The 21,270-nt window shown below is 41.3% G+C and overlaps 1 protein-coding gene across 1 annotated transcript in view; it reads right to left on the reverse strand.

Annotated features, from left to right (window-relative positions):
- LOC106083069 (nitric oxide synthase) overlaps positions 1-16,029 on the reverse strand; it is a 317,072-nt gene extending 301,043 nt beyond the window's left edge. The window contains exon 1 of the mRNA XM_013245896.2: positions 15,171-16,029. Within this exon, the coding sequence (XP_013101350.2) occupies positions 15,171-15,941 (771 nt within the window). The 5' untranslated portion in view covers positions 15,942-16,029. The remainder of the gene's footprint in view (positions 1-15,170) is intronic.
- Positions 16,030-21,270: the final 5,241 nt, after the last annotated feature.

The following is a 21,270-nucleotide window of genomic DNA, read 5'->3' on the forward strand; positions in this document are numbered from 1 at the left end:
CATTCAAAGCTCTCCAGGGACTCTAACGAAATTTTATCCAAAAGACAGTATGTCAAATCACTTAAAATTCAACTAAAGTTTACAACATAAAATGACTTTTTAATTGCCCTTTGAATAAGAATTTTCAAATTTCATTATTTCATTGCCATCATCATCATCATAAAAAGTGAACTTTTTCCCATAAATTTCCCATTCATGGCAAAGCTTTGACTGACATGCCTTAAATCACTGGGGGAAAACTAATTTCAAGAAAATAAATGAAAAATCTTCCAAACCTAATTAGGCTGCTTAGGATTACCAAATAAATTCGGTAATTATTCAAGCATTAAACATGCAGTTACCTGCCCCTGAAAGCTGTCGCTCTACCCTCAATAAAAATGCTGCAGACAATTGCCTGCTGCTGTGTGACTTGTTGTGGCTCAAAAACCGTCATCATTAATTAACTTTTTACTAAAATTTTAGTTTTATTTTTGTTTTTATGGCAACAAAACTTTGACATCAACACAAGCAGCAGAAGCAGCAGCAGCCTCTGTCTATAGGGAATGTCATAAAAAAAAACAAAACTACAACAATAGCAACAGCCTCAATCAAAGCCAAAAACAACAATAAAAAGCCAAAACGACCAAAGTTTCGGGGCCTTTTTCGACAGTTTCTCTCAAAGAGACACCAAAACCTTGGCAAAAAATTCCAGGCTGGTGAAGCACTCAAACAGTCAGTGACTGTCTGTCTTCTTCTTTTACTCAGTCATTCTCTCTTACTCTGCGGTTCTTTTGATTCCGTTACGAGTGTGTTTTGCAAGAGATTAAACTTAAATAAATTACAATAAAATTCAAATAAAACTTTTACTATTAACGCACAAGGGCATACCCACCACACATTAACATATACTCCCACCACTCTCTTACACACGCACACACACACACACACATTCAACCAAACACATATCATTATATTCAACACACACTCAAGCAATCTCTGCATGAATTGTTGGAAAAACAAGTATAACTGTCAAAGAACTTGGTAGTGTGTTGGCTTGTGGGTGTGCGGCAATGTTGTTGCAAGTCTGAAAGTTTCCGCTTCCGCTCGTTTATGGCTTTGGTTACTTTTTTGTCCAATAAACTACACAGAGCTATGCTCATACACACACACACACACACACACACACACACACTTAAGCATAAGTTTCTTATTTTCACTGCTGCAATTGTGCATATTTTATATATCATGGAAGTCAGAGAATATTTTATTTAACAAAGGAATAGATTTTTTGTTATGCAACCCTAGCTCGAGACGTTTTGGTAGAACATCAAAAAAATTTTTCAATACTCTTACCAATGGTGGAAAATTTTGTGAAAAAAATTTCGTACATCCTATTGAGAAACAAATGGGAAAATTCTCTCATTTCAGTAAATACTATCCGATGTAAGTTAAGCTCAATGTTAGGAGAGCTCTCGGATTTTCATTAGACCGTACCATTCTATAAGAGAGACATTGTTTTGCAAATAGGAAAACTCATACCCTCCATTTTTATACTCACCACCGAAGGATGGGGGTATATTCATTTTGTCATTCCGTTTGCAACACATCGAAATATCCATTTCCGACCCTATAAAGTATATATATTCTTGATCAGCGTAAAAATCTAAGACATTCTAGACATGTCCGTCCGTCTGTCCGTCTGTCTGTCTTTACAATCTTTAAAAATTGAGATATTGAGCTGAAATTTTGCACAGATTCCTTTTTTGTCCATAAGCAGGTTAAGTTCGAAGATGGGCTATATCGGACTATATCTTGATATAGCCCCCATATAGACCGATCCACCGATTTAGGGTCTTAGGCCAATAAAAGCCATATTTATTATCCAATTTTGCTGAAATTTGGGACAGTGAGTTATGTTAGGCCCCCCAACATCCTTTGTCAATTTGGTCCAAATCGGTTCAGATTTGGATATAGCTGCCATATAAACCGGTCCTCCGATTTATGGTCTTAGGCCCATAAAAGCCACATTTATTATCCGATTTTGCTGAAATTTGGGACAGTGAGTTGCGTTGAGCCCTTCGACATCCTTCGTTAATTTGAAAGAGATCGGTCCAAGTTTGGATATAGCTGCCATATAGACCGATCTTCCGATTTATGGTCTAAGCCCCATAAAAGCCCCATTTATTATTCGATTTTGCTGAAATTTTGGACAGTGAGTTGCGTTCGGCCCTTTGACATCCTTTGTCAATTTGGCCTCGATCGGTCCAGATTTGGATATAGCTGCCATATAGACCGATCCTCCGATTTAGGGTCTTAGGCCCATAAAAGCCACATTTATTATCCGATTTTGCTGAAATTTGGGACAGTGAGTTGCGTTGAGCCCTTCGACATCCTTCGTCAATTTGGTTCAGATCGGTTCAGATTTGGATATAGCTGCCATATATACCGATCCTCCGATTTAGGGTCTTGGGCCCACAAAAGCCACATTTATTTTCCGATTTTGCTGAAATTTGGGACAGTGAGTTGCCTTGGGCCCTTTGAAAATTTTCCTCTATTTAGCCCTGATCGGTTCAGATTTGGATATAGCTGCCATATAGACCGATATCTCGGTTGAACAATGACTTTTACTTATAAGCATATGGTCTAAATCGGATGATATGTCTATATAGCTGCTATGGGGCATAAGGTATGCATTTTTCACTGAATTTTGACGAAAGGTGGTTCACATATATACCCGAGGTGGTGGGTATCCAAAGTTCGGCCCGGCCGAACTAAACGCCTTTTTACTTGTTTTCCTTCTGGTCCTAATAAGCGAATTACTAAATATCATAGCGATCGATACGGCGTACCGCAACGAAAAATGGGTTGAGGACCAACCCCAGGAAGACGAAGCTGGTCCTCTTCACACGGAAACCGGATTTCAGACTCCTGTCTTTGGATGCGACGACCTAGTCTTTCAATCGAAACTGTCCTGGAAAAGGAATACGGACGAAAGGTACTGAAAAGCGATGTTCGCTTTCTACTCCTGCAGAAGGATGTTCAATAGGAAGTGGGGAGTTAGCCCGGAGATGATATACTGGATGTACACTGTCATTGTGAGATTAGTGGTGACATATGGAGCATTGGTATGTTGGCAGGCTGTGAAGAAAAGTACACGGACCAAGGAACTTCGAAAGGTACAGAGACTGGCCTGCTCGCCGGTTGGTTCGAGCCTATATTGAGGGATATTTTGGGAGCTGTGCCGTTAAGGTAACGCTTAGGCTGAGGGAACTTGGCATGCTGAAAGAAGACGGGCATGGCCACTGCTCCATTCTGGAGGCCTAAAATGCAGGAGGTAGTCGTGTCTCAGGGTCTGAGGTGGGTGTGGGGCATTATGCCAACTACTCCTACAGAAGGATGTTCAAAAGGAAGTGGGGAGTTAGCCCGAAGATGATATACTGAATGTACACTGCCATTGTGCGAACAGTTGTGACATATGGAGCTTGGAAAGCTGTGGAGAAAAGTACACGGACCAAGGAACTTCTAAAGCTACAGAGACTGGTCTACATCGCAAGCTGGTCTGGAGGCTATATTGAGAACTTGGCATCCTTAAAGAAGACGGGCATGGCCACTGCTCCAGTCTGGAGGCCCAGAATGCAGGAGGTAGTCGTGTCTCAGGGTCTGAGGTGGGTTTGGGGCAGTTTGGGTAGTGCTTAGGCTGAGATGAACTTGGCATGCTGAAAGAAAACGGGCATGGCCACTGCTCCATTATGTAGGCCTTGGATGCAGGAGATAGGCGTGTGTTAGGGTCTGAGGCGGGTGTCAGGCTATCTTTAGCCAAGCCCGATTCAGGAGACGTTGTTTCGGATTGCTTTCTCAAAAGGCAGGAGTGGGAGGCGCATGATGTGTGTGTGTTATATGAGACCTCGACCTTCACTGACGACTTCAGATTGTAGTCAGGGACAAGATTGGAGGTCTACTCAGAGACACTCGCAAGTGGAGGCGAATGATGTGTGTGAGTTAGATAAGACCTCGTCCTTCACTGACGCCTTCAGATTGTAGTCGGGGACAGGATTGGATGTCTACTCAGAGACACTCGCAATCGGTATATCGAAATATTTTCCGATTTAGATCAAATTCGGCACAGACATAGAGCGGTCAAATAGAAAGTCATCATTCAATTTTGTTGAACAAAATATTGGTCTTTTTGGTAGCTATTGGGTTGCCCAAAAAGTAATTGCGGACTTTTTAAAAGAAAGTAAATGCATTTTTAATAAAACTTAGAATGAACTTTAATCAAATATACTTTTTTACACTTTTTTTCTAAAGCAAGCTAAGAGTAACAGCTGATAACTGACAGAAGAAAGAATACAATTACAGAGTCACAAGCTGTGAAAAAAATTATATGAAAAATCCGCAATTACTTTTTGGGCAACCCAATATATCCAAATATATACCGATCTGAACCATATACGACACGGATGACGAGAAGCCTAACACAAGTCACTGTGACAAATTTCAGTGTAATCGGATTATAAATACGCCTTTTATGGACCCCAGACTTTAATTCGAGAGATCGGGGTATATGGCAGCTATATTCAAATCTGAACCGATCTGGGCCAAATTGAAGAGGAATGTCGAAGGGCCTAACACAACTCACTGTTCCCAATTTGGGCGAAATCGGACATAAAATGCGCCTTTAATAGGCCCAAAACCTTAAATGGAGAGATCGGACTCTCGATATGGCAACTATATTCAAATCTGGATTGATATGGGCCAAATGGAAGACGAATGTCGTAGGGCCTAACACAACTTCCTGTTCCAAATTTCAGCAAAATCGGAAAAAATGTGCCTGTTATGGGGCCAAGACTTCAAATCAGAAGATCGGTCTATATGGCAGCTATATCCAAATCTGGACCGACCTAGGCTAAATTGAAGAAGGATGTCGAAGGGTCTAACTCAACTCACTGTCCTAAATATCGGCGAAATTGGACAATAAATACGCCATTTATGGGCCCAAACCCTTAAATCGAGAGATCGGTCTATATGGCAGCTATATCCAAATCTGAACCGATCTGGGTAAAATTGCAGAAAGATGTCGAGGGGCCTAACACAACTCACTGTCCCAAATTTCAGCAACATCGGACAGTAAATGCGCCATTTATGGACCCAAAACCTTAAATCGAGAGATCGGTCTCTCGATATGGCAGCTATATTCAAATCTGGACCGATCTGAGCCAAATTGAAGAAGGATGTCGAAGGGCTTAACACAACTCATTGTCCTAAATTCAAGCAATGATAAGGGGCTTCCTTTTTATAGCCGAGCCCGAACGGCGTGCTGCAAGGCAAGGAGAAGTGTCGCCAGCATTCAAACCCGGGCGTTTAGCGTCATAGGCGGCTTTGCTAACCTCTGCGCTACAGTGGCCTTCATTACAGGTGTCGTAACCAGAATAATAACCTGACACTATGGGAGTCTTGCACAACGACTACAGTGAACGATATCTTGATAAGGATGTGGAAGAGACGATCGAATACCTGTTCTGTTCATACTCGTGTCTACAGGATAAATAGATTTTCCATCCCAAAGAGCCGGTTCTTCTCCGATCTCGGTGAACTTGCAAATGTGTCTCTGGGGAGTCTCCTCAGATATGTGGATACGAAAGGTTTGTTTCGACGACAGGCGCGTTGAAATGTTCAACACGCTGTCATGCATGAGCAGACGCTGATCGGATCTAGGAGCAAGTGCCTCGCGATAACGTTGAGGCGCTGGGCCAGTAAGCCGCCCACGGAAAACTAGCAGAATCACTATGAGAAACAAAGGAATAGTAAAAACGGACCCCCCTAATGTTGACGACCCACGCAAACGAAAAAAGGACCATGATTTGCTGGGTACCCAAAGCCACCCTCAAGAAACCCATGGTACGACCAAGAATGACGAGATGGTACCGAAGCCAAGAATGTGGCATACAGAGTAACCCTGCAATCAGTAGCAACGCGCCAAATGAAGGAGAGATATCGGGAGAAAAGGAGAGAGGAGAAACGTCTATTCCGTAGAAAGAAAAAGGAAATGGAAAGGCATGAGTGTGAGTGTGAGTGAATTGAGAGGTACAGGAGTCAGATTGAAGTCCCCAAATTCTGCCAAAGAATAAAACATCAAACCAATGGATTTGGGGCAGACACATCCTCCTGCAGAGACAAAGAAGGAAATCTGGTAACTGACACTGATAGCATGCTAAGGATATGGAAAGAACATTTTACCCAACTGCTAGTGTCCGACGTTGCCGGGGAAGATCATAGCAAAACCAATCCCTGATGATGGTATAGAATGTTTACCACCTAGTCAGAATGAGGTCCAAGTAGCAGTAACCCGACTAAAGAAAAACAAGGCAGCAGGAGCCTACGGGTTACCCGCAGAACTATTTAAGACCGGAGGCGACACGCTGATAAGGCGTATGCATCAACTTTCTGAACGATCTAGCCAGAAGAACTCATACCCGATTATTGGAACCTTATTATACTACGTCTCGTACACAAGAAAGGGGACAAGACGAAATGTGCCGACTACAGAGGAATAAGTCTCCTCCCCATCGCATAAAAGATATTCTCGAGCGTACTGTGTGAAAGATTAAAACCTAAAGTCAATGAGATAATTGGACCCTACCAATGCGGCTTTAGACTTGATAAATCCACCCTAGACCAGATATTCACTCTGCGCCAAATCCTGGAAAAGACCCTAGAAGAACAAATCCACAACTACCATAATTTTGTTGACTACAAAGCCGCTTTCGATACACCTATACGTTCAAAGGTATTTCAAGCCATGTCTGAGTTTGGTATCCCTGCAAAATTAATAAGACTCTGCAGGATGACACTTGCTGATACGCGTTCTTCAGTAAGAATAGGAAAAAATCTTTCCGTACCATTTATTACCAAACGAGGTTTCAGACAAGGAGACAGCCTCTCGTGTGATCTCTTTAATATCCTGCTGGATAAGATTATACGAGATGCAGATATGAATAGATATGGCACACTAATCACAAGAGAACACATGCTACTCGCCTATGCCGACGAATATCGACATCATAGGGAGGTCACCGGAAGCAGTAGCTGCAGCCTTTGAATGAATCGAAAGGAAGTCAGTGAAAATGGGTCTGGCAGTAAATGGAGATAAGACGAAATGGATGGTTTTAGCTCCCAAAAAGCCTTGCACAACCGAGCAGATAGAGAAAATGGAGAAAGTAGGGAACCACAACTTTGAGATTGTCAGTAACTTTATCTACCTCGGCACCGCCGTAACCGAAACGAATGACACCAGTTTTGAGATTAAGCGAAGAATAATACTGGCAAACAGATGCTACTTTGGATTAAGTAAGCAGTTCAGCAACAAGGCCACCTTTTGACAGACGAAGATTACACTATACAAGACACTGATACTAACCGTGTTGTTATATGGTTCTGAGGCATGGGTACTTGTGAAAGCAGAGAAGGCAGTGCTTGAAGTATTTGAGAGAAAGATTCTTCGTAAAATATATGGACCAGCTTGCGTTAATGGAGAATGTAGGCGACGTATGAACCACGAGTTGTATGAGCTGTATGACGACGATAGCATAGTTACACGCATCAAAATACAAAGGCTGCGTTAGCTAGGTCATGTTGTCAGAATGGATGAAGAAGCTCCAGCAAAGAAGTCTTTTGAAGGCAAAAACCGGGAAGATGAAAAAATCAAGTGGTGGGAGACTTGTCGAAACTTGGTGTCTGAGATTTTAGAATGAGCGCAGAAGATCGAGGCGCTTGGAACGCTATTCCACGTTCAGCTAGTAGAACAAGTGTTCTGTCATAGCCAATTAAAGTATGTAAAGTAAGGGTGACACAATGGGCCGGACTGGCCTCCGAGTGAACTCAATTTTCGGATTGGGCTACCCAATTCAACCTTAAACCATGGAGTAATTGCAAATTGCAAATTTTGCCCATGACCATTCCACTAAGGAAGAGGGGCAAACTTCTCACATATCAATGAGTTCAGTCCAATTCAAGTTAAGCTCAATGATAAGGGGCCTCCTCTTCAATGCCGAGTTCGAACGGCGTGCCGCAGTGCGAGACCTCTTTGGAGAGAAGTTTTACATGACATAGTACCTCACAAATGTTGCCAGCATTAAAAGGGGAAAACCACCGCTGAAATTTCTTTCTGATGATCTCGCTAGGATTCGAACCCAGGCGTTCAGTGTCATAGGCGGACATGCTAACCTCTGCGCTACGGTGGCCTCCATGGATTAGGTTGCAAAAATTTCGACCAAAGCCAATGAAGATCATTATGCGTTGCATTTTTTTGTTTAATTGAATTGTACCGATTACGGCAAATATGGCTGGTACATGGAAAACATTTTCAATACAAAAATTCGCAATTTATTTTCAACTCTTCTCATATCGCTCCTATAGAACTATAGAAGGGATATTGGAAACAATACTCTGCTGATGCTGGCAACACATACACTCATACGTATAGTTGAAAGTATTAAATTTTATTTTGTTTACATTTTAATTTACTTCCTCCCCTCCACAAAAACACAAACAAATCTATTCATACGAAAACCGCCACAACTACAGAGATAAAAAAAATTCATTTATACGCACATTTATACATACACAATCGTAGTTAATATTTGTTTGCATACGTGGCATGCGAACACAAACATATGCAAATATATGCATAAAGAAAGAAAAAACTATAAAATGTTGATAAAAACAGCAACGATGAGGATGAGGATGTCGACGATAACAGCACCAAAACAAAAAACTGAGTAAAAGTTAAGTGGAAACCTCAAAAGTCGGATATTGTTGTTAACAAGTTGTACTTTTTATGCAGACACATGTTACACTTTAATATGAACTAATGCACACACACACACACGTAAGAGTGTGTGGATGGAAATATGTTGTTTTGTTCGAGAGCAAATGAATTTATATCTCTTTAGGTGATACATATACATGGGCAATGTAAAATCATTGTCCATGCATATGGAGAATTCAACTCTGTGATAAAAGGTATTTGGAAAGGATATGAGTAACATTGTCATAGGACAGTGAGTTAAAAATTAATAGGCTTTTATCAAGCTTTTGCAGAAAATGGTTTTGAAGCCATGACTGAATCTAGGGGCATTTTCTGCAGAAAATTATGGCAAAAAAATATTTTCATAGAAAATTTGTCCAAATTGTATTTTGCAAACAGACAAAATTTTATTTCTTTAGAAAATTTTGTCCAAATTTTATCTCTGTAGAAATGGATTATTTTTAAAAATTGTATCTTTTATATAAAAACCAGTAAGGAAGGGCAAAATTCGTGCGGTGCCGACTGTATAATACCCTACACCTACCTCATAAGTACAATGTGGACCTCTATCCAATTCGGAACCAATTTTGATGGACTCGGCGAGCAAATATTTTCAAACAGTAAAAACTACGGTTGACAAATAGCAACATTATGGCAAATTACCCAAAATCTGACGAAAGTATATATGGGAGCTATTTCTAATTCTGAACCGTTTTCGAGCAAACTTCTCAAATAGTGTGGTAGTCGTCGAGGAAAGCGCTGTGCAAAATTTTGCCAAGATTGGTCAAACAATGCGCTTGCAGTGGCTCTTAGAATGAAAATCTGGCGATATACACATATGACAGCTATATCTGAATCTGTGCCGATTTCTTTGAAATGCACCAGTAGTATCGAGAGTCATAAGAAAATCCTTCCTGGAATATTTCGACAGAATCGGATAACAAATGAACACCTTTTTGCAATATTTCTCAAAATCGGACGAACATATATATGAGAGCTATATCTAAATCTGAACCGATTTTGACCAAACTCTATGTATATTGTGGTAGTCATTGAGGAAAGCGTTGTGCAATATTTTGGCAAGATTGATCAATAAATGTGCTTGCAGTGGCTCTAGGAGTGAAAATCGGGCGATATATATATGAGAGCTATACCTAAATCTGAACCAATTTCCATGAAATTCAACAGTAATGTCGAGAGTCGTAAAAAAATTCTTCCTGCCAAATTTCAAGAGAATCGGTTAACAAATGACCATTTTATTGCATTATTACTGAAAATCGGACGAACATATATATGGGAGCTATATCCAGATCTGAACCGATTTTTTCTAATTTCAATAGGCTTCGTCTCTTGGCCGAAAAACATGCCTGTACCAAATTTGAAGACGATCGGATGAAAACTGCGACCTGGTGTTTGTACACAAATTAAACTGGACAGACGGACATAGCTAAATCGAATCAGAAAGTGATTCTGAGTCGATCGGTATACTTACCAATGGGTCTATCTATCTTCTCTTTGGGTGTTACTAACTAATTCACATACTTATAATACCCTGCACCACAGTAGTGGTGTAGGGTATAATGAAAGTGTTGCGCTTTGTTTGTTCCGAATAGACTCAAAAACTGCTGACAAGATTTTCATGAAATTTTCACAGATGGTAGAGTTTAGTCCTCCATTACAAAAAAGGGTACTTCATTTTGTGATATCTGCGAGGAGGGGCGGACCCTCCCCTTAACTACAATTTTCAAAAACGTCAGATCTCGGCGATGGGTGCATTTTGCAATATGGTAACCCAAAAACACCAAATTGGTATAAAATTTTGGGGTCAAATAATTGAGGGGGACGCCCTACCCTAAAACCCACCGAAACAAACATGTTTACCGATTTGGACAATATAGGTTTTAAATGAAAGGTATTTATAAGTAGAGTGCGAACTTGATTTAGCAATTCGACCACACGTATCGGGGACCTGCCCCACTTCCGAAAACCGCCCAAAAATGGCAAATTAACCGGTTGGTATATAAAGGGTTCTTCATTTTGTGATATCCGCGATGAGGCTGGACCCTCCCCCCAACCATAATTTTCAAAAACTCAAGATTTCGGAGATAGGGGCATCGATTTAAGTGACATTTTGTATGCCAAAAACACAAAATTGGTATGAAACTTGAGGGTCAATAACCGTGGAGGACTCCCTACCTCAAAACCCACCCAAACAGGCATGTTTCCCGATTGGGACAATATGGGTATCAAATGAAAGGTATTTTATAGTAGAATACGAACTTGGTATAACAAGTCGACCTCACGTATCGAAGGCCTGCCCTACTCCCAAAAACCGCCCAAATATGGCATGTTTACCGATTGGCACAAAAAGGGTACTTCATTTTGTGATATCTGCGAGGGGGGCGGACCCTCCCCCTAACTACAATTTTCAAAAACGCCAGATGTCAGTGATGGGTGCATCGATTTAAGTGAAATTTTGCATGTGGTAACCCAAAAACACCAAATTGGTATAAAATTTTGGGGTTAAATAATTGAGGGGGACGCCCTACCCTAAAACCCACCCAAACAAAAATATTTACCGGTTGGGACAATATGGGTTTCATATGAAAGGTATTCACAAGTAGAGTACAAACTTGATATAATAATTCGACCTCACGTATCGGGGGCCTGCCCCACTTCCAAAAACCAGCCAAAAATTGCATATTATCCGGTTGGTACATAAAGGGTACTTCATTTTGTGATATCCGCGATGAGGCTGGACCCTCCCCCTAATCATAATTTTTAAAAACTCAAGATTTCGGAGATAGGGGCATCGATTTAAGCGAAATTTTGTATGCCAAAAACTCAAAATTGGTATGAAACTTGGGGGGTCAAAGAACCGTGGGGGAAACCCTACCGAAAACCCACCCAAACGGGCATGTTTACCGATTTGTACTATATGGGTATCAAATGATAGGTATTTAATAGTAGAATACGAACTTGGTATCAAAATTCGACCTTACGTGTTGGGGTGCCTGCCCCATCCCCAAAAACAGCCCTAAAATGGCATGTTTACCGATTGGGACAATATGGGTACCAAATGAAAAGAAATTTGGAAGTAGAATTCGAAACTTATATACAAATTTGATACTAAGTCCCAGGGGGCCGCCCCATCTCAAAAATCACCACCAAACGGACATATAGGCCGATCGGGACAATATGGGTTTCAAACGAAAGGTACTTGGGAGTAGAATATGAAACTTATATAAAAGTTTAGGATCTGTTCCCAAGCAGGATGACCCATGACCCGCAAATAACGCACCAAATGGACATGTGTACCGAACGAGACAAGATGGGACTCAAACGAAAGGTAGTTGAGAGTAAAATATGAAATTGATTTAAAATTTGGGTCAACTCCCGGTGAGTTGCCCCATCCCAATATTATGCCCAAATGGACATGCATTCTGAACGAAGCAATATTGGATTTTAATGAAAGTTATTAGAGAGTTAAATACGAATAGGCATTACTCTAAAATTCGGTCCATGTCAAAAGGGGGAAGCAAACATTTGATGGTGTAGCAAAGCACACCAGGCTAGCTAGTTTTTACATAAAACAAGTAAAAGCGTGCTATGTTCGGCCCTACCGAATCTTGGAAACCCACTACCATAGATTCCGCAGTCGTACACTACGTACAAAGTTTCAGCCCCATCAGATAAAAATTGAGACTTAGTGGGCTTGAGATGTCAAATCAAAAGATCACTTTATATTGGAGCTCTATCACGTACGACGACGTATGAACCACGAGCTGTATGAGCTGTATGACGACGATAGCATAGTTACACGCATCAAAATACAACGGCTGCGTTGGCTAGGTCATGTTGTCAGAATGGATGAAGAAGCTCCAGCAAAGAAGTCTTTTGAAGGCAAACACGGTGGTACACGCAAACCGGGAAGACCAAAAGCCCGATAGAAAGATCAAGTTGTGGGAGACACCTCGAAACTTGGTGTCAGAGATTTTAGAATGAGCGCAGAAGATCGAGACGCTTGGAACGCTATGCTAAGTTCGGCTAATGCGACAAATGTTCTACCATAGCCAATTTAAGTAGGTAAGGAGTCCTTCTTTGTTCATGGCTTGGAAGTCGTTTTCCCGAAAAGGGATCTCTGGGTTGAGGGCACACCACCCTTCCCGAGACCCTCGGTATACACGGATGCGACGCGACTGATTATATACCAGGGGCTTCCTTTCGAAGCGTGGGTGTTTGGGCAAGCGAATGAGGTAGTACTTTGAGTTTTTGGGAGAAAAATCCTTCATAAAATATATGGACCCGTTTTACAAAATGGAGAATAAAGGCGTTGTATGAACCACGAGCTGTATGACGACGATAGCACAGTTAAACGCATCAAAATACAACGATTGCGTAGGCTAGGTCACGTGTTCAGAATGAATGAAGAAGTGCCAACAAAGAATTCTTTTGGAAGCGGTACACGCAAACCGGGACGACCAAGAGCCCGATGGAACGATCAAGTGGTGAAAGACACCTTGAAAGAGATTTGAGAAGGAGCGCAGAAGTTCGAAGCGCCTGGAACGCTATGCTTAGTTCGACTAATGGAACAAATGTTCTGCCATAAGCAATTTAAGTAAGGAGTCCTTCCTTATTGATGGCTTGGAAGCTGTTTTCCCGAAAAGGGATCTCTGGGGAGGGGGCGACCCATCTTCTCGAGACTCTTGGTATACACGGATGGGTATACTTTGGATGGGGCCACTGAAGCAGGAGACTTCATTGAATTCCTTGGAATCAAAGATTCTTATAGACTTCTGTATGGGTGCAGCGTTTTTTAGGAGGAGGTCTTCGCGATCCTGAAGGCACTGGAATGTTGCTGCGGGAGCGGTAACTCGATCAGACCGTCACGATATACATGGACAGTCATGTTGCGCTGAAGCAGCTGACGTCAGGCCGCGTGAGGTCGAATCTGGCAAGAAGAGGCAATGATCTTCTTCGAACCATGGGAAGGACAATCTGGTTTTGCCGGATCCCAGGCCATCAAGGTGTGGCGGGAACGAAGCGGCAGTGTTTCTTGGTAGAGTGGACGACTTCTTCGACGACTGTGCGAAAAAGGCGTAGGCTTATGCCGTAAGTTATAATAGGGTGTCAAAGGCCCTGTGACCGAGTATTTCGCAGGACGTCGCTTATCCTGGGACTAAGAAAGGACGACTTAGGACTGCTAATAGGAGTCCCGACTGGTCATAGCAATGTCAGGTCTTTAACGAGGCGCTGGGTACAGGAAGCAGGGCTGGGGAGTCTGACCCTCGACTTCGACCTCGGGTCGGAGTTTAAATCGGAGTTGGCACTAAGCCGGAGTCGAAAAGCGGTTCGGAATCGGGGCGATCGTGCTCAACTTCAAACCCACCTCCGACTCTAGCCCAATAGTCCGACTCCCGCCTCAAAACCTCGTCACCGCAGTCCAGGCAGGGAAATGCAAACTTCTGGAGGATGTGCGATGGCGAGGAGAAGTTGGAGTTGGCAATTGCGAGGAGAAACACAGTTTAATGGTTGAACACCTCTTTCCGAGCCTGGATTCCCCGCAGGTTCTTAGCCTTCTTCTTAGTCTTGACTTCTGCCGGGCCACAGAGATATCCTAGGAAATTTTAGAGCGAATGAGCTTGCGAGATTAGAAACTACCTTACACATTCCAGGGAAACTGGAATCTATGAGCATGCCTCAGGCGACAAGTCTTCGGGATCAGACCCGAAGCACAACGAATGATAGATGGTCAGAAAGGGGGGTTATGAAAATTCCAAAATTATCCATCCAAAATTATGTGGCCTAATCCAGACATTAAGAGGTCTATCGCTTTGTTGTCACTGGCTAGAACACACGTCTCAACTATTGTGTCCATTATGACAGGTCAAAAAACAGGTCGGAAAACATGCTGACAGACTAAAGGTTACATGTAACGACTTCTGCAAAAGCTATGAGAACGTCGAGGAAGAAGAGACTATAGAATAGTGTTGGGCACTCTAACACATATGCAAACTTTTCCAAAGCTATGGGCTCATGTTCTTGCACACGTACATAAGGTGTAATAGTGTGTGTGAAATTGCCCATCACTGCTTTAGAACATCTGCCGTTTGTGTGTGTCGTACTAGCAGTCATAAGGAGTTCCACTTTACGCTCTCATTTCTTTGGAAACATGTCTGATTTAGAGGAAATGAAGATTCGCAAGTAGTTGGCCTTTTTAAAGCGAGTCAAAGGTGGAAACTAGAAGGCATCTTCCTTCCTTCTCCTGTTCCTGTATGGTATCACAATGAACGCAAATCTCTAAATGAGTCTGATGACAGACTGCCACTTAATCCTAACCTAATGTCTACAGAAAAATTCGTAAAATCAAATCTCTTGCACTTACCTCTCTTCCTTTGAAATGCAGCGTATCATATACCTCAGGACGTCCTTCGATATTTTTCAAACGCACCGGTTTACGCATCAAAATACTGCGTCCTTCCTCATCAACATGTATGAAGCTGCCAGCGCGACCACGAAAATCGGTGGACATTTTTCTCGGCTGATTTTTGGGAGTAGGTGAAAGTTCACGTGAACCACGACTGCCACCGCCCGAAGAGTTTTTGGAGCCAACGGTTTGGGCACCACTCGAATCGATTTCCACTATGACATTAGCACCACGACTCGACGAGTTACGTTCACGTCCGGGTGAACCGCGAGCAGCATCCGCCGAACCAATAGAACCGCGACCCGAAATACTTTGACGTTTATGATGATGTTGTTGCAATTGTTTAATGGGGGTATTACTCAGACTACCACCACTGGCAGGAGCTTTATCGGGTTGCTCCTCAGCATTTTGGGAATTATGACGGTGGGAAATGTTATTGGCATTATGGGAAGATTTACCAACTGACGAGCTTTGATGATTGGCCACAATTTTTGTCTGTTTGGTATCATTCGGCATTTTTGAATCTATGACAGATTCTCCCCCTCCGCCTCCTCCTCCGCCACCATCACAATTGTGAGATGCCTCATTTAATAGGGTTACGGGACATTGCTGATGTTTGGGTGATGGTGTTTGCTGAGGTTCTACGGGGACTTGCTTTTGTTGGGCAATGGGGCTTCTTTTGATGGCCACCATGCGTATGTTCTCCAATATTGAGGCAAAATGGGACATTTTTCCTTGAAGATAGTTCCGAGTTTACAGGGCTATTAGTTTAATTATTCGTTGTTGTTAGGGTAAATAAGTAGGGGTTTAAATGCCGTTAATTTTATCAGATTGCTTGTTATAGAGTATTTATGACCATAGTTTTGGTTGTGTGACATTTGCTGCCGTTGCATTTCAATAAAATTGTTCAAATAATTTCTTGTTGTTGTTTGATTTGTCGCCTCTCTTTTGGTCATATATAGTCAGCTCAGAGCAGGAGTTTTCCCCTTTAGATTCCGCCTGATACCATTGGTGGTGTACTATGGCGTATACGTGTTGTCTTCTGTGGCTAATTTGCCATTAATAATTCATCATACGCCCCACTGGAATTGTAAAACAAAGTAGACGATTGTTTGTTAAATGTTTAATAACAATGAACAGAACAAAAGGGGAAAACATGGACATTAAATACATAGTCGATAATTGCAATGATTCAAAAAATGTTGTAGTGCTGTTGCAACTAATTACAGACATGAATTTAAAGGTAGGTTTATAATTAAAATCTTGTTTTGTTTACAATAAAAGGTGTCCATAGTAGATATTTGAGTCGAAAGTATGTAAAAGCATGCGAAGTTCGGCTGGGCCGAAACTTGGGTAAACACCACCATGAATTCCGCTAAAAATTTCACTTACTAACTGCGTCTGTATTTGAATTAATTTAGTCTCAAAAAGACGTATCGCGACATCGGTACTTAGGGGTGCCTATATCACCATATAGACCGATTCGGAAAAAATTTGGCACTGATGTTGAAAGTCATTTGTATTCTCTAGAATAAAAATATTTTGTTGAATGACACCTGCATTAAGCGACAATTATACACACGAATTAAAATCATACCTCCCCATTGTGGTGGATTTGTCAAATTTAGGGTTATGGAAAAGTTTTATCTACAAAGAATTTCCAACAATATTTGCCCGGGCATTAACACATCTGTTGTGGCATGACACTGTGTCATCCATTTCGAGTGCTGAAGACTTGAGTAGCAAACAAAAAAAAAAAGAAATTATTTAATTATGACATTTATGTATTTTGCGTCTCATGTTTAATTCTTAGGCTGAAAAAGGATTTTTGTGACAAAATCCAAGTGTAGCCATAAAACAATATGACGCTTTTCTAACTTTGTCTCCTGCCGCCAACATGCTTTTCAAAGTTTCTGGGGACTTGAAATTTTCAACGAAAATAGAAATTAAAAAACAATGGCAGCAGACGGAATATTAACTCGTAATCCTTTTTGGTGGGTGTGTGATGGGAGAATATAAATCAATTTTGTACTTATGCTGCTCATTTAAAAGAAATACTTTTTCCCAAAACAAAAAAGGTTAGAAATAAACTTTTTAAGAAAATTATTAAGTTCTTTACTCAATGAGAATAAAAAAGAAATTATAAATAATGTATCAAACAGATTGGCTCGAATTTAGGATTAAGCATGGAATTTAATTATCATAAAAGAGTTGGCTATTTGCACGAGGGAATTGTATCTGGAAAAATACGACCAATCAAAAGCCTCAGCAATACAGTAGCTGTGGACTAGAGAGCATATGGCGAGACTACACCACTGGTGGGGTTTTATTATCAATGAGATTACACCACTCTACGTATTTGCAACAAAAAGAAGACATTGGGCGAATGTGGATCGGATCATATTTATATATGGTAAGGGGCCTCCTTTTTTTATAGCCGAGTCCGAACGGCGTGCCGCAGTGCGACACCTCTTTGGAGAGAAGTTTTACATGGCACAGTACCTCACAAATGTTGCCAGCATTAGGAGGGGAAAACCACCACTTAATTTTTTCTGATGGTCTAGCCAGGATTCATTCAGGGCGTTCAGCGTCGTAGGCGGACATGCTAACCTCTGCGCTACAATGGCCTCCTGGTATGAAGCCCATACCAAACCCAACTTTCATCCGAATTCGATGACATTTGTAACAGTGACTTGTACTACACTCTACATATTAGTGCCGAATACTATAGAGATCATACAATATTTGGATATAGCTGTCATAAAACCCCATCTCGCGATTTGAAGTCATGGGCGCTGAAAACTTCATTTCTCACCTGATATCGATGAGACTTTGAATAGTAAGGAATTTTTAACCCGAATTTGATGACATGTGCCGAATACGGTCAGACTATATTTAGATACAACATTGAAGAAGAAGAGACCATAGAACACCTTCTGTGTGTGTGTCCCGCACTAGCTGTCAGAAGGAGTTCCACTTTAGGTTCTCATTTCTTTGAGAACCTGTCTGATATAGCGGATGTGAACATCCGCAAGTTATTGGGCTTTTTGAAGCGATCTGGATGATTCAACGGTAGGAACTAGAAGGCATCTTCTTTCTTCTTTTCCCGTGGTATCACAATGGACGAAAACGTCTAAGTGAGTCTGATGCCAGACTGCCACTTAAACCTAACCTAGGTACAGCTGCCATAAAGACCGAAAACGCGACTTGAAGTCATGGGCGCATAAAAACTTAATTTCTCACCCGATATCAATAACATTGTGAAAAGTGAGAAGTTTTGCCCCCGTTGACATTCTAAGTCGTTTTGATCTCGACTGGACTATATTTTGGTGTAGTTTTATGCAAAGCAATATCCCTTCAAAACTTCTTGGTTCACAGATTTTGATTATTTAAGTTTTCATACAATTTGGGACATTATATATTGCTACACTACCTCCTCTACACTACCTTCTCTACGCCACCTTCTCCACAATATCTTCTCTACACTACATTCTCTTTACTAGGTTCTCTACACTACGTTCTCCGTTCTACCTTCTCTACACTACCTTCTCTACATCACTATCTCCAAACTATCTTCTCTTCACCACCTTCTCCACACTACCCTCTCTACACTACCTCCTCTACACTACCTTCTATACACTACCTTCCCTACACTACCTTCTCTACAATACCTTCTCAACACTTCCCTCTCTGGACTACCTTCTTTACACATCCATCTTTACTCTTCTTTCTCTTCATTACCTTCCCTACACTACCTTCTATACATAACCTTTACTCTTAAGCACCCAACACTACCTTCCCTGCTATATCTTTCATACACTACGATTTCTACACAACCCTTTCTACACTACCTTTTCTACACTACTTTCTCTACATTACCTTCTCTACACTACCTTTTCTACACTTTCTTTTCTAAACTACCTTTTCTACATTACCTACACTACACTACCTTCTCTACACTACCTTCTCTATACTAGTTTCTCTACACAGCCTTCTCTACACAACCTTCTCTACACAACCTTCTCTACACAACCTTCTCTACACAACCATCTCTACACTACATTATCCACACTAACCTCCCAAAACTTTTTTACACTAACATCTCTGCACTCACTTCGTTATATTACCTTCTTTACATTACCCTGTCTACACTACCTTCTCTACATTACACTGTCTGCACCACGTTCTCTACACTACTTTCTCCTACGTTCTAAATTTTTTTTATACAAACTTCTCTGTACTCTCTTCTCTATACTAACTGCTCTACATTACCCTGCCTACACTACCATCTCAACATTACCCTGTCTACACTTCCTTCTCTACTCTACCTTCTCTTCACTACCCTACACTATGTTCTCTACTCTACGTTCCCTATACTACCTTCTCTACACTACTTTCTCTACACAATGTTCTCCACACTATGTTCTCTAACGTCTCAAAAATTTATTTATTACACTAACATCTCTGGACTCTCTTCTCTATACTACCTTCTCTACATTACCCTGCCTACACTGCCTTCTCTACATTACACTGTTTACACTACCTCTCTACACTTCTTTCTCTACACCACCTTCTCTACACTACCATCTCTACATTACCTTCTCTACACTACCTTATCTACACTACGTTCTCTACACTACTTCCTATACACTACGTTCTCTACACTTCCTTCTCTGCACTACCTCTCTAGATTACTCCCTCTACACTACTTTCTTTACACTCCTTATCTGCACTAACTTCCCAACACTATCTTCTCTACAGTGCATTCTCCACACTACCTTCTCTACACTACTTTCTCCACATTACCCTCTCTACACTATCTTCTCCACACTACATCCTTTAAACTAGCTTCTCTGAATTACGTTATCTGCACTACCTTCTTTACCCTTCCTTCTCTAGATTACTTCCTCTACACTAGTTTCTCTGCACCACCTTTTTTACACTCCTTATCTGCACCAACTTCCCAACACTATCTTCTCTACACAGCATTCTCTACACTACCTTCTCTACACTATCTTCTCTACACTACCTTCTCTACGCTACATTCTCTACACTACTATCTCTACATTATCTTCTCTGCACTACCTTTTCTACACTACTTTCTTTAAACTAGCTTCTCTACAATACGTTCCCTACACTACTTCCTATACACTACCTACTCTGCACTACCTTCTGAAGATAACTTTCTCTACACTAGTTTCTCGGGAACTACCTTCTGTATACTAGCTTCTGTACACTAGCTTATGTACTCTAGCTTTTGTACACTGGCTTCTCCACATTAGCATCTCTACACTATCTTCTCTACACTACGTTCTCTAACCTACCAACTCTCAACTGCCTCCTCTTCACTACCTTCTCTACACTAGCTTCTCTATTCTACCTTATCTACACTATCTTCTCTACACTACCTTCTCTGCACTACCTTCTCTACACTACTTCCTATACACTACCTTCTCTACACTTCCTTCTCTGCACTACCTTCTCTAGATTACTTTCTCTACACTAATTTCTTTACACTCCTTATCTGCACTAACTTCCCAACACTATATTCTCTACACTGCATTCTCTACACTGCATTCTCCACACTGCATTCTCTACACTACCCTCTCTACACTACCTTCTCTGCAATATCTATTTCATGCCACCTTCTCTGCATTACCCTTTTAGAGGTAGAAGATAGTGATCTTGGCTGCTCTACCTTCTTTAGACACTTCGTTCTCCACATTACGCATTCTACACAACGTTCTCTTCACTGCGTTATCTACACAAACTTCTCTACATTACCTTCTCTACAATACCTTCTCTACACTATGTTCTCTACGCTACGTTCTCTACACAAATGTCTCGACACTACCTTCTCTGCATACCTTCTATACACAAACTTCTCTACATTACTTTTTCTACACTACTTTCTCTATACTTCCTTTTCGACACTCCCTTCTCTGCACTACCTTCTCTGCACTGCCTTCTCTAGACTACTTTCTCTACACTATCTTCTCTACACTGTATTCTCTACAGTACCTTTTCTACTCTGCACTACCTTCTCTACTCTACACTT

This window comes from Stomoxys calcitrans, chromosome 3, assembly GCF_963082655.1.
Source record: "Stomoxys calcitrans chromosome 3, idStoCalc2.1, whole genome shotgun sequence".
Lineage (NCBI taxonomy): Eukaryota > Metazoa > Arthropoda > Insecta > Diptera > Muscidae > Stomoxys > Stomoxys calcitrans.